The sequence below is a fragment of the Hippocampus guttulatus genome, chromosome 8 (assembly GCF_054856545.1).
Source record: "Hippocampus guttulatus isolate MCC_2025c chromosome 8, RoL_Hgut_1.0, whole genome shotgun sequence".
In the NCBI taxonomy this organism is placed as follows: Eukaryota; Metazoa; Chordata; class Actinopteri; order Syngnathiformes; family Syngnathidae; genus Hippocampus; species Hippocampus guttulatus.
This window is the reverse complement of record NC_141268.1, coordinates 9,531,655-9,546,470: the sequence shown is the minus strand read 5'-3', so window position 1 is coordinate 9,546,470 and position 14,816 is coordinate 9,531,655. Positions and strand designations below refer to the sequence as shown.

Genomic DNA, 14,816 nt, shown 5'->3' with positions numbered 1-14,816 from the left:
CTACCATGGCTATTAATCCCATTTTGCGCGTTTGGTTACGTGATTATCAACGCAATTACCGTACACAAATGATCTCTTTAGCCGCATCGTTATTTATAGCCACTGGCGGATAAATTAACAGGCGTTCCATCAGGCACACGTGTCAAAGAGTTCATGTAAGACATTTTTTTGGTTACAAAGCGTCACGTAAACAAGACGTTCACACCCTGTAACCCGGTGCGCGCTATGCAAATCCAAAACCGTGCGCGCTCACGTAGCGGCGGCGGCGCGCGCGGCCCCTCATAGCAACAGCGGCAAGCAGCGAATCGCGAGCTCAAACACTTGTCTCCAGGACCGGCTTACAGCACCAGCAACGCGTCACGGCTCGGGTGGCTGTTGCTGAGTAGTTCGGCACACTTGGACCGCCACAACCCCAACGCCCCCACCCACCCACCTCCCTCACGCCCTCCTCCACCTCCACCCGGCTGTCTGTTGACTTTGTCAGGATGGGCTCTTTTCATTAGCGAGATCTTGTTTACAACCCGGCTTGCATCATTTTCATTTGTTTAACAGTCACACACACACACGATGTTTACTTCATTCATTTTTCTTCAACGAGACTTCCAAGTCAAAGGCACACATGAGTAAGTCCGACAATGTGTTCTGATTTAAAAAAGAAACACACATAAAATATTGTATTGAGACAGCCTGCGAGTGAATCATTTCACCAAGAGCTTTGTTGGTGAATCTTACTGAGAGCTGTTTGTAATATTTGGAACCCCGAAGGATGACATTCCCATGAACCCTCACAAGCTGAACACAATTGAGCCAATTAATCTGTTCTGTTGTGTAACTTATTTTAAAACCTTGCTCTAATATTGTAACATTCAAAGAATAAAAATGAGTTGGCCGTTGTACAGTAAAACCAAACGACATCTCGTGGAAACTGCGAAGGTGAATGCAGTCAGGCGAATTCCTTGATTAAATTGTCTTTAAACCTTCAGTTTTAACTAATCAAAGGTTTCAAAATGCCAGACGAGTAGAAGTAAGTTTGGAGCTGTATATAACCCTTGTGCGCTGGAAGCTACCAAGTTTAAGTAAAGGTTCCTTTGTGGAACCTCAAAAGTTGAGCACAACTGTTTATAAAACCTTAAGTGTAAAGTTGTAACGTTGGAACATGCCATATAAGTGCCAATTTTAGTCAGGTGATGTATAAGAGAACCAAAATAATGTAAAATACGTCATGTGGAACTTTCCAAATTGTAGTTGTCTAACTCTATTCCAAGATCAAACTGTTATAAAACATTGAAACCTTGTTTTAATATTCCATGTGTGGAAATAAGTTTGATTCTGTATTTTAAAAAATAAAATAAGACCCATTGTGGAACCTCAGTTGAGCACAAGCAATGAAATGAAAAAATATATACAGTATATATATATATAAATAATGCAATATCTAAATCGAAAACTTGGTAGAAAGTTGTAACATTAAAAAATGTAGGAAAAGTTTAAAAATAAGTGTGGTGCTTTATTATAATATGAAAATAAAGTGAAAGACAATCTTGGCAGAACCTTATAAAGCTGAACTGTTGACCCTGGGGTCAAACTGTCATCAAAGTTATTTATGCCCCCAATTCATATGGTAATATTGTAAAATGCCATAACTGTAAAAATAAGTCTGATGCCGTCAAACAAAAGTAAAATAAAGTAAAAGAACCGTCGAAGTTGAGCTGTTTTATGGGTAGTGTACTGAGGAACCAGAGGATTTCCTGCATTGCAGCAAGTTCCATTTCCTGTTTCGTGCTGAGAACCACACTGCCTTGGTCAAGCAAGACTCGAGCCACACCCAGTCAGCTCAGCCCGCTATTCACACACACACACACACACACACGCGCGCGGCAGCTGTCGGAAAACATCCTGGCTCCAAGGCGAGACAGAGCGATACAGCTGCTAATGTGGTGATAGATAGAATAAACCCTAAAGTCTAACATGGCCTCACAAAGTAGATGTCTGACGTGTTTGTTTAATTTGTGGTGCTTTATGCTGCACGGTGGAAAGCAAGAACATGACAAAATAGCATCTTTATCGGATCAAGGAAGAAAGAATGAGACCAGATCAGGTCATTTTCAAAGCGTTTAGTAAAGTAAGCATTGTGACCCATGATTTTTGTCAAATTCATTTTCTTTGAAAATTTAAATATTTCTTAATGTTATTCATTATTGAATGCAGTTTTGATTTTTATACATTAAAAAGTGATATTTGATGTTCGTTTATTTTTTAATGTAATTTTCTAATGACGTATTTAATGTGGATTAAATTTAGCAATTTTATTTATTGTGCATTTTAAATGATCGGGAACATTGGTACGTTTTTTGCAGCTATTTTAAGGTGAAAAAAGCATTTTCTATAATGTGAATAGAAAAACATTTGAATGTTTTTCTCCCCTCAAGTAACTTAATGTATATGGTTTTCATATTGTTTTTAATGCAGAATTGTCTTTGAATGTGGATATTAAAATCTAAGTAGATATTTCAATGTAGATGTTTGAAAATATATTTTCTTCAGCTATGTTTTTCAAAAATATTTTCACTGTGGATCAAGAAAGTCAATGGTGATATCAATTTTATAAATCAGGTATATCCAAAGCTTTAGTTTGCAGTGGGTTTTTTTCTTTTTTTGAGGGTGTCAAAATTCAAGTAAAACCACTTGAATTGTGCCTGATTTTCCGCAATGTACATTATCAGCGCCTACGTTGTGATGACGAAACTGCATAAAGGTCGTACCAACATTGGTTTTAAGGCAGGCGTGAACAATGTAGCATCGCAAGTGTCCCAATACTGACACACACTCCTAAACAAGAGTCACTTATCGTCATCATCAGTCCTCCTCACTTTCCAGTAACAATGCTGTGTTGTGCGATCTAATTGAGTGCAGATGGTCTTGGCAGCCTGTTAGATGAGGACACACACGATACGAGCGCTGTTTGTACAGTGAGGACACGCCCTTCTTTCTCTGCTGCAGCCGTGGAATACCCCAAAGGTCTGTACTTCCTTTCTTAAACATGCTTTCAAACAAAAAGTTGCGGAAGGATGTTTTTCCGCCATACGTCCTTTGTGTCCTTTATATTAAGTGCTATGCTGCCACCTACTGCTTCCCATCGAGTAGAACAAGTGGCAGAAATCCATAATATGGTACGTAAAAAAAAGTCGAGTTAATCTGTTTTATTGATCTGATCATATTTTCTGACCACAATACAGTTGGCAATGACAAAGACGATCGAAAGTGTGTGTGTATGGCGCATCCCTCCCAGTCATAATTATAAATACAAGTGACCGACTGCCGCACAAGCAAACAAATAAGATAATGTAGGCATATTTACACATTTTTCCTTCGGAGGCAACACAAAGGTTTATTTTATTTTAAATACATCTTTGATGTATCCTTCCAACATGACTGTGAACCATTAAACTGCACGTGGATACAGTACAAATCCAGTCTCAACTTGAATCTTTAATTCTTATAATTATCATAAAATACAGTCAGTTCAATTAGCTTGAGGAAATTTGGTCTTATTTTCAATCGTTCCCAACATTCCACTTGGTGAAGAAGGCATAGGTGGAGGAAGAGAGCAGTGGAAGAAGGACGGAAGGCGGAAGGGTGAAGGGTAGTGTTGGTCAAAAGAGTCAATGTGGAACTCTCATTTGTCCATGTTCACGTCCAAACGTTTTGTCTTCTTGTATTTGTTGATGCAGCTTTATTTGGATACCTTTTTTATTCTCTGGTCAAGTGTGGCGAAGTTCTCCTCTATGGCCACTAGGTTTTCCTTCATCGTCTGCTGGACCTGACGTGAGTAGGTGGAGAAGACGATGTATTTGAGGAAGAGCAACTTTTTTGAGATATGACACAGGAGCTGTATGTAAAAATCTGACTTTACAAATGAGGATGATGCTTGGTTTTCATTGACACTGTCAGAGAGTATCTATTAATTACTGGGTGACTGGATTCAAACTGCGTAATCACCATCACAAAGGTTTCGTTGTGCTTTGGGGCGGTGCGGGGCTGTAAGCGTCTGATGTTCCTTACCTGTGTCAATAGGGTGTTGTTGTCCTTCAGAGAGTTGTTGATCATCTGCTGAGTAGTGTCCAGATGGGTAAGAAGTTGGCCAAACTGCATAGCTGTGTGAGACATAAAAAGGGAGTACCTTCAGTTGAATAATTCATTCTGTGACCGTGCTCGACCCTCAAATCATATTTCCCCATTGGAATAAATGACTATGCTGGTCTTGGGCCACCGAGAGACAGCATTGTATATGGTGAAAACCTCGCTTGCCGGAGAGGATGCCAAAATACACCGGTTAGCTTAGCGCTAAGATAGCAGCCTGTACGATGAGCGCACGGCTTTAAAATGAGTCCAAGAGGATAAATGCTTCAGAAAATGGATGGATTTTGGGTAGAACACCTTGGGGTCTGCAGTTCGACACTATAAGGTGGGAGATCCTGGTGGTTAAAGTAACTATCTTAAAGGCTGAGGCTGCTTTGCCATCAGCGCCCATGTGTACTAGAGATTGTTTTCAAAAAAGTGAATTTGAGGCTTGGCAGAAGCACTTTGAACGTATAGTGTCCATAAAGCATGATAAAAATGCACCCCATTTACCATCATGATAAAATTGGATGTTACATTTTTTTGCACGATGACACGTATTTTTCGCAAAATTACAATTAAGGAACCCATTTGAATGGATTTGGTGGTTTGATGGTTCAAGAACACCTACTGCGGAATCCAGCCTCTAAACACTATTTCTGACAATACGTATATATTGTGAGGTCATGTGACACCACACCCGCTACTACTACAGCACCTTGCATTAAACTTAATCAAGGAGGGATTGTGCGTGCAGTTTTGGTGAACACAAGACGAAACACAAAGTTTGGAACACCAGATATTTATCAAACTTTACAATATTGCTCCGTTTCCCCATCAATACCTCGAAATGGGCTGTCGGAAGTACCCTTTAAAAATCCAAGATGATAAAACGGCTTCTTTGCCAATAAAATAATCAAATCGACGACTGCTTTGATGCATTTTAAAGAAGCTGCGATCGAATCATTTATCATTCTCCCATTGTCTAGTGTTGCACTCCGTTTACACACAATGACAACATTTCTGCGCGCTTGGAACCATTGGCCCCCTCCCCCGCTAACCTAAATACATCCCCCGTTAGCAAGCTTCCTTGGGCACCGCGATTCCAAGCAACAATACGCCGGCACGTTCGCAATATTGCATGCTTTGTTGAGTCTCGTGAGTTCATTACCTTGCTCATGCAGCTCCTTGACTGTGACCAGCCGCTGGACCACCTCAGGCACGGAGGTGGACATGGCCTCCCACTTCTGCACCGCGTCATACAGCTGCGACAGCTGCAAACACAGTCAAGCTTAGCAAACAACAGCAAATCCTTGACATGCCGGTACATGTGAGTAAACTGAAAGTGGAGCATGGGTTAACCTTGTTTTGTGTGTCGGCGTCCTCGATGGCTGTTTTGTGTTTGGCGATCTCGTTCATTTTCCCGAGCACGCTCTAGAATGGAGGAATCCATTGTGCTCGTGTTAGCTATTGTACATGATGTCACTTTGACACGTTTTTCAATCTTCAGAGTGAAACCTGTAAAAGTTGTTTTTAATTTTTATTGTGTTTTTTGTGAGTATACTTTTATGGAGTCAACTCTCACTATTTGTCGAGCTTCGGGACCAAGACTCGCTGTGAAGGGCAAAGATTGGTGAATAGCAGACACCTTCCCCCCTTAAAAATGTATCTAAATGCCGATACATAGTTTAAACCCTACACAGAACATCAAGAACAACATGACCTCCACCGAAATTAGCGAATTCGGCTATTCCGATTTTAATTTGGAATACATCCTCTGTTATTGATTGATGCACATTCACTGGTGCCAGGCATCAATTGGGAAAAAACTGGGAAGGTGCTCCGATTTCTTCCCCCGTGGCGTGAAGTGAATTTAGAGCTTCATTTAGACAAAAGTAGTGCTCCGCCACAATTTTGTAGCTGTATTGGCAATTGTGAATTGTAAATTACTATTTATTAACAACCTTTTCATTTTAATACGAACATCCTTAAACAAAATAATACATATTCCCATCAGAAAAAGCCTACAAGAACATCCAAGCTTTACTGAGAGTAAAAGAATGTGTGTTGATGGCCATTTGAAATGGCACTTTGCACACCTCTATTGAGTGTAAACCATACCTGCAGCCTGGCCTCCACTTGATCCAAAGTAGTCGAGTCCAGTGCACTGACCCTAGCCTGGAGAAGCTCCAAAGTATCCTGAAGCAGGGGGGAAAAAAAGGGGCCAGGTTACCAGGGAAATGTAACAGAAAGTGATGTCATCTCTGAAGTGTGACCTCATTCTTTGGCTATAGATTGTGGTGATAACATAATTAAGAGTGGACGACTCACTGTTAGAGTCACTCCCTGCATGCCGGCGCTCAGAGGACCCTGCAGTGGAAAAGCCAAGAACAGCATCGGTTAAACACAGTCAAATAAATCAAGGTGGGAGGTTTCCATAGCAACGGAAGCATGACTACACTGTGTGTGTTTGTGTGAGGTCTGAAGAGGAAAGCAGACAAATGGAATTAGCGCTGGTACCTTTTTGTCTGATGCTGAGCCAACAGCCATCTCGAGGTCTGCCAGACGCTTCTCCAATTCTGCCATCTACAGAGAGAACGAGGCAGCGCAATTTAATGCACTCTTTATTTTGATGACTGTAAATTAAATAGCGCTTATGCGAGGGGGTAAGAGTTGTACTGAGAATGCAAGACAAGAAGGCAGGGTCCATGGAAGCCATGAGTTGCGTATTGCTGTCATCTATGCGTCTTCATACCACACAGCACTTTTTAATGCTTGCAAATATTTTCATGTATTCAAAGAAGGTTCCAATGTGTAAAACTGGCTTTTTAATAACTGCTCGTGTTTCAAACGTGAGGGAAGGCAAAACTATCCACATTTTATGTAGTCTTTAAATAGCAGATGGTCACCTGTTGCAGGTGACTTTGGGATTCAGCTGCATTTATTTTTATTTTTGTTACCTTGGCAGACTCATTGAACTTCTCCTGCTCGGGCCTGCTGTGCAGCTCGTAGAGGACTACCCCGTCCGGCCCCTTGGCCGATGCCGGCGCCTTGCTGTCTCCGGCAGAGCAGCTGCGACTGCCCTTGGCTGCCTCTAGCTGTGTGAGAAGGCGCCTGAGGAAGGAGAGGTAGCCAAATGGTTTCAGGGAGAGTCATCAGTACGATGGAGTTCCTCTCCTATGGCGGTGATGTAACCTGAATTTGAATGCAAGTCTGAAAACCCTCTAATTTATCACAAACCGGTGCTAATGCAGTAGCAAAAACACCTCCACTCAATATTTGTATGAAAACAAATTCTCGGACATGAGCATGAAACATCCCCCCCCCCCCCCCAAAAAAAAGTAGCGCCACTTCTTTTGTAATGACTTCATTCTCCTCCCCCATCAAGCTGTGAGACCAGCAGGCCGGACATTCAGGGTGGCTCACCTGGCCAGCGCTCCGTCTGGATCCGCCAGATTGATGTGAGCCTGCGGTCCCAGCAGTGTGTCGAGGTGAGCGGAAACCAGATGCTGCTTGAGCTGAGCCGCCTGCTGGGCGAGGACCACCGGGGTCAGGCGCTCCTCAGCGTTGCTTTCCTTTGTGACGGCCTGGCGACAGTCAATGCACAACATTGTGACAGTGTCACCCCAATAGGTGCCTGCAATTCAAGAACGTGTGTGTGTGTGTGCGTGCGTGTGAGCGAGGCTACCTGGATGGCATCCACTTCCTGACAGAGCTCCTGGATCTCGTTCACCAGACGTTGGTATTTCTGCTGGGGCGTTTCCTTGACGCCGCAGCCCTCTCCCAGCTGCACCACAACAAGGCAAGAACACAAACCATATATGGTTGCAAAGGGATTTCCATGGGATAAGATTAGGCGGTAAAGGCACCGTATTCAAACAGAGACATTTTGTTTTGCCATAGGTGGATGTCCATGCAAAAAAAAAACAAACAAAAAAAAAACATACAATTAATCAAAAAGCATTTCTTTGTTGTACATTTTTAATCTTTAATTTAAATGAACAATTGTGTTTTGTGGCTACCTTCAAATCGATTAAATCCCGGTTTATTCCTGTTTATGAGAGTTTTGTTTCTCTCGGCTGGAACGCCTCCAAACAGAATCAAAGGTGTGTCCGGAGCACACTGTACTCACAATTTCAAACTCTCCAGACTCGTAGCCCACTCTTCTGCTTTTGCTGATTCTGTCTGAAAAGTCTGTGCAAATTAAAACAATAGTCAAAACAAAGTCTAATTCAAAAGCCAGCGGAGTTGGTGGACTTTTTTGGTCCATTGATCAGGTAGAAGCTGACCCAGTCCTTTGGTGTTGACATGCTTGTCCTTGAACTTGTCGTAAGCAGCGTTGGGGTTGACCACGATTCTCTCCACACTGTCGCTGCATAATTCCTCCTGTTATGCGGGGGGACAAAACAAGTCAGTGTGTGTGTGTTGTGTGTGTGTATATATGCGGGCAGGGGTCCTCAGTTTAGCAGGGTCCAGACTAAATGTGCAATGATTAATCGACAACTATTAGTAATTATCAACTATCAAATTAATTTTTGATGACTAATCATAGAATATAAAATTGTCCAAATCCTCAGAATTTCAGCTTCTCAACAAAAATATTTTCCAATTTCTTTAGTCCTCCATGAAATCAGACTGATCAAAATATAAATGCGCTTTTACTTTGGATTTTTTTATATCCTCTTCATCAATCAATAATTATTAAAATAATCATTAGTTGCAGCTCTACTCCAGACATAAACAATGTTTTGAAGCTATGAAAAGCATGCAATGAACTCGTTTGTGCAGTGGACTAAGAACACGTTATCATGCCCATCTACTGCCACACTCAATTCTTTTTCACTGGATAGTTGAACATTTATGGCCGAGATGTTATTCACAAGAATATTTACCGTAATGCTGGCTTCTGCATGAGTGTGCATGAGCGATCGAGTGGATGCTGCATTTTGGCATACGTGTCGATTTGTCTCCAACGTAGAAATGAACGTTGTCACCGTTGTAAACCAAGGACCCCCGTATGTATGATAGCATAAAAAAATGAAAACTGGCAAGTAAAGTTGATCACCTACACCCAACAAAATCCCTTCAGACAGATTCCCTTTGAAATTTAAATGATTGTCACAAATGAAACAAATGATTGGCAAAATTAAAACAATGCAGATTAGTTTGGGGCAGGATTTCCTTGGTGATTTCAGTCTGATTAAAAAGCAGAGTCGCACTAAAACTCGTCAATATGTTGAACTTATTAAAGTCACGGAACACCAAGTGCACTACGGTACATGAATGGAACGAGGAACCAATAGTGTTGACTGAGTGGTAATTATAATGAACTGAAGACTGGATTAAAACACAAGACGATATGAAACGAGGCGACACTCGGAAGGTTACACTGATGAAGGGAGGGTGGGCGGGAGGAAGCGGGATGGCGACAAGGAGGGTTAGTCAGGCTCTTACCAGCTCCTTGGGTTTCCAAAGAGAGTTAGAAAGAGCATAAAACGGTTGCAGGGAGGGAGAGAGAGACAACACATTAATGTGGTTATCACACACACGTTCACTCACTCACACAAACACACGCACAGTCAGAGCAGGATCAGCTGACTGGGATCAGGGAAAGATCAGAAAGAAAGCAGTGAATGCTTCACTGAGCACACCAAATTCATCGTGGATGTCTCCAGTTCTTTCTCTCTTGCCCCAGTTGTGATAGTGTGAGGTGTGGGAAGGGGGTAGGTGGTCCTCTTACACTCTATACACACTACAAATGCATGGTCATGGACAACTGACATAACTCCACAGGAAATCTCAAAAGATTTTTCTCACGCATCCATTAAAGTGGAGCACAATTCAGCTGGATGTGCACCGCAGGTCGAAATGTCCAATTCCGAATGACCTGTATGACTCAATTTATTCGTCGTCTCTTTCCACGCACATTTCAAGTGGCATACATCCTGTATGGCTGCGTTTAGCAACATATCAGCAGAAGCGCGGAAAGGAAAGAGCCTTTTCTACAGATAGTCCAGAACTATGGAATAACCTCTCGGTGCACCATTTTTTTAAAACCCATTTTTATTCCTTGGCTTTCAATGCAGTATGAGACGCTACCCTTGTTTTGTTGTCTTTTTAATGTACAAACAATACATTCTAAGTGCTCTAAAAACTGAGTTGAGTCTACACTTTTGCTATAGTTTAAATAGAATATACAGTGGCTATGCTATTTTATGTGTTAACTGTTGTTTGGGTAGATATGGATGTTTAAACCTCACTGGTGTATTTCGATAAAGTGAAAGCTCACAGTGGCGGGTATATCCATCCCCTTTGTGTGTGTATGCCTCCCTCCTTCGCAACACTGCCATGACACATTCCAAATGTGCCTCTTGAGTGCAAATTACAATTGTCCCTTACCCCATGCGATGTATTTGGTGGAAAGTTGGTTTCATTGGACCTTTAGTTTTTGAATTAAAAAGTCAAGTCATTTTAAATATAAGGCGCATACACTATTTTTAGCCATATTCAACGCTCAAATATTGTTATAAAGGCGTACGATGTCACCTGTGATAGCACTGTTTTTAAGAATTTGCCGTTGATGAGTGAGGGTTTTTGAAAGTGGGCCTCATCAGTCAATAGGTGTTGTGGAATTACAGGCCTCTCCATGCTGAGCCTCTCTCCAACATCTCAATGGGCACCCATTAAAAAAAAGTACAGTATAGGGGGGGGGGGGCTGATTTGCACTGGGCAAAATCTCAGTTACTGCTGTACTTAAGTGTTTTTCCTAACAAATATTTTATAATTATGATTTTACGAATCTATGAATGTGGTTTTGGGATAAGACTACCGTGCATTATTAGTTGCATACAAATCTGGGTTATTTCACCATCGTAGGAACTGAATTGTATCAGAAACCGAGGAGTGGCTCTTGTAGTGTCGCCACACACGAACACATTGCCACATTTCTCTCTAACATCCCAACATAAGCAGTGTGTCAGAAAGGTTCCAGGGATATAGCCACAAAAATATATGTTTCGAGTTTTCACCTTAAATGTGGGCCTAAGGATTAATCAGCACAATCCTGTGCCATTTGCTTTGTTCAGTGAGCGGGAAGAGGTGGAAGTTGTCGCAGGATAACTCGTGCCTGCTGAAAATACACTTGAGCGTCTGACAGTTCCAAAAGAATCCATCCAGGAGTGTAGGAAGATTTCTGAGACTCCAAAAGGATTAATTTGAAAGTGTGCCGTTTGAATTTTAAATATCTATCAGATCTGCAACCTATCTGACACCCCTTGCATCGGTCAATATAGCTCGTGGTGTCACATGCAATACGGCTGATTTTAAGATAAGGTGCTATTAAGATGTGGAGGCCTTGAAACAGCCAAGTTAGTCAGAGGGAGGAGTAAGGTTAGCCACGAAGCAGCTGCTAGACAGCATGACAAGTTAAAGAGAGGGCGTGGAAATATAGTTTTGAGTACAGACACTCCTTTCTTTGTACACAGAGGCAGGCAAGTCATCCTATCTTTCTGAAATGATTAAAAATAGCAACGCATACAGTGAGCCCCTGCAATTCACAGTTTGAGTCTGCTAATTTCTTTCAAATGAACACAGGAAAAGTGGAAGTGTGATTATAAAACTCATGCAAGTAAACGCACACCAATGAAGCCCACTAGAAATATAAAACACGGTCAATCTTACTTGTAAAAGCTAGGGTCCGAGGAAAGGTGGGTTAGAGTCAGAACAACATGGGCATTTGGAGGGGAAGATCGGTAGGGAAGGGAAAATGCCAATTAGGTTTAAACTCTTCAAAGTTAGGAGTCCAAACATTTTAAATTGGTCAAAAAGCCCTTTCTAGAGATCATAATCCCCTAAACCACAGCAGTGGAAATCAACACAAAACAGTGCGAGTCCAACATACTCTTGGAATCCAATCAGTTATTATACTGTAAGTGACTCATTTAGTTGTATTGACTTCCTCAAATAGTGGCCATTGCTCAAATAGAAGCCATGCCCTAATTAATTGTGAAGTTCTTTGTCTACATTTGTCAATAAACACTGCACCAGGACAACCCCCCCACCCCCTCACCAAATGTGGCAATCAATGTCATTGCAGAAGCAGACATGGCATCTGTAAAGCTGAAGAGGTAATAAGATACTGTATGATGTTAAGCATCATGACCTTAAAAAAGGTCATGATGCTTCATACTGCAATATGGACCTGGTAAGTTAGCAAGGGGATGAGCTAAGAACATTCAAAAACACAACGACAACCAATCACATTTATTTGAATTGTAATATATAGTATTTTAGGAGTAATATTAATATCCATCCATCCTTCACTACAGCGCTTGTGCTCATGATGGTCGTGTGGAAATTGGAGCCTGTCCGAGCTGACTTGTGCATTGGTCACCAGCCATTTACAGAGCACATATCGACTAACATTGACAACTTTGAATCTTCAATTCCAGATGGCATAGGAAGTTGGGTACACTCTTGATTAGTCACCAGTCAATCAAAGAGCACATCCATCCATTTTCTACACCATTTACCCTCATTGGGGTCATGATCTTGGCTGACTTTAGGTGAGAAAATTGGGGTCTATCCTGGACTGGGAGCCAGTCAGGAGCAGGGCACAAAAAGGCAACTATTCACACCCTATGGTCAATTCATAGTTGGATATTCTGCCAAATTCTTGGTATTGTGGAGTTTAATAATGCCACTATTTGAGGAAATGCGATATTCAAAGTCAAGGTAAAGGCTGGCGAATAAGGCCTACAAGCAACTCCTTTCAACATGAAAAGTCCAATCAGGCTGCTCCTATCAGCATTCAATTAGTCGATGGTTAATTTTCCAAAATACAATTTGACTACTAATAAGCATTTGTCAATTTCATTACGTAATTGGGTCGAAAACAGAATCATGATTGACTTTAATATTGTTATGCTACAGCAAGCAACTTACGGACTCGAACTGAGCCTGGTCATCTTCTGGTAGGTCACCCGTCTCGTACACATCCGGCTCGTTAAAAGCCTATTTAAACGACAAAATAACAATTAGAACCAAAATAAACGAGCAGTAGCTTGGAGCAGGGGCGACGCCCCGGCTCGTTCAAACATAATACAACTTTCTCTACGATGTATTTTAGCTCACCATAACAACAGCATTTAAAATGTGTAATCGTACAATACTGTCATTTGTAGGTTTTAGTAACGCTCGTAAAACAGCTGAGTCAATGTTAGCAAATTCTAATCGTTTTAGCCGAAGCTGGGCTAACCAGACGAAGCAATAGCAACTTACAATTCCAGGTAAATTGGCGTATTTGGGGTCAGCCATTGTGCGTGAGAGCAAATTGCAATGCCGACGCAACAACAAAGACGACAGAACGTGTTATTTATCGATCTGCTGAGTCGAAATGTGACAAAAGGCAACCGCAACCAGAACCGGGCGACTAGCGGACGCTTCTTAGGCTGATGTAGTCACTGGCTCCTGACAGTTTTGTACGTTTGGTTTTTCTCACTGCGTCGCGCGTTCGCTCTGTTATTGAGGCGCCGCTAGACGTCGACGACGGAGACGGCTCATTCTGGTAAGCAAATCAAACGCAAAGCAAAACGTCGCCTCAATGCGCGTGCGCAGTGTTTAGCCAAGACAAGACAGGATTTTGCATAAAAAAAATCAACCAAATTTTATTGCTAGTCAGAACCCAAACTAAATTCAACGTTTTTTTGTGTTTATTTTTTGATCCTTTAAAATAACTGACGTTACTTCATTTCTCATTTTTACAAGTTGTCGCAAAAGTAGCCACGTGGCGGCGCTAAAGGTACAAGCAAAACACTCAAACCAACAAGTGTAAGCGGTTGCCAGGTCGGTCGGTCCCCATTCAGATTAGGTCCATGAAAACTGGACTTCATTGTCACGCCACAAGATTGGTGCCCCTGGAAAAGTAACAATATGCAGCATTCTGTGCAAACATGTAAGGTAGAACTTCGAAATTAGCTATCATGTTTGATTATGGGAGTTTTAAGCGAAGGCAGTCACCAGAGTGCAACAATATTAGATTTAAGTTAAAAAAATAAATATTGTACATAATTTAATTTGTTTGCTAAAAATGGAATAGATTTCAAGGTTTGAATCAAATAGAAGGTGTAAAATGCTTACTCTACCATATGGCTCATCAGTCATTTACTGTACAATTATAAAACTAGGAACATTTTGATATCTGTTTGTTCTGCAATTTTTACATGGACGCAATATACAAAGACGCCTGGATACTCTGCCACAATTTGTTGTTGTTTTTAACACTAAATACATATTTATAATGTATATTTGATCTGAATGCAAACTATAAAATAAACAGTTTTAAGGAAAAAAAACATTCAATTCTGAAAAAGTAAGTTTTGGAATTGAATCTAAATTATTACTTACACACCATGGTAAGCAAACATGGCTAAGACGTTTATCCTACCATTCACAATCACGGTTTCATGAAATAAAATGGACACATACCAATCTTGCACACACACTAATGATACAAGCAGCAAGCAGGAACAAAACTAAAAGATTTAGAATTGTGAATAGTTCAGAGACTTGTGTGAAATGATTTAAATGTTTGAGATCTTGATAGTAGTATCCAAAATGGTGTCGGCCATCTGTGACAATTGATCACTGTTTGACTAATAGCTAGCGAATCAGTGCTTGAGCAGAAGTAGACTATGAGC

The 14,816-nt window shown here is 41.3% G+C and overlaps 1 protein-coding gene across 1 annotated transcript; it reads right to left on the bottom strand.

Moving 5' to 3' along the window:
* Nucleotides 1-3,185: 3,185 nt before the first annotated feature.
* On the bottom strand, nucleotides 3,186-13,657 carry dctn2 (dynactin 2 (p50)). The gene is made up of 14 exons (XM_086118234.1): nucleotides 13,399-13,657; nucleotides 13,063-13,131; nucleotides 8,409-8,505; nucleotides 8,252-8,313; nucleotides 7,808-7,906; nucleotides 7,546-7,706; nucleotides 7,080-7,233; nucleotides 6,640-6,705; nucleotides 6,451-6,489; nucleotides 6,241-6,318; nucleotides 5,482-5,553; nucleotides 5,291-5,393; nucleotides 4,063-4,154; nucleotides 3,186-3,820 (listed from the first exon to the last, which is right to left on the bottom strand). The coding sequence occupies exons 1-14, from the start codon at nucleotides 13,432-13,434 to the stop codon at nucleotides 3,734-3,736; spliced, it is 1,215 nt and encodes a 404-aa protein (XP_085974360.1). The 5' UTR covers nucleotides 13,435-13,657; the 3' UTR covers nucleotides 3,186-3,733.
* Nucleotides 13,658-14,816: the final 1,159 nt, after the last annotated feature.

Coding starts and splice junctions, on each gene's coding strand:
- dctn2 (XM_086118234.1), bottom strand. CDS start 13,434: ATGGCTGACCCCAAATACGCCAATTTACCTGGAATT. Junction 6,319..6,450: donor TGCAGGGAGTGACTCTAACA/GTGAGTCGTCCA, acceptor CCCCTGCTTCAG/GATACTTTGGAGCTTCTCCA. Junction 5,554..6,240: donor AAGTGGAGGCCAGGCTGCAG/GTATGGTTTACA, acceptor CCTCCATTCTAG/AGCGTGCTCGGGAAAATGAA.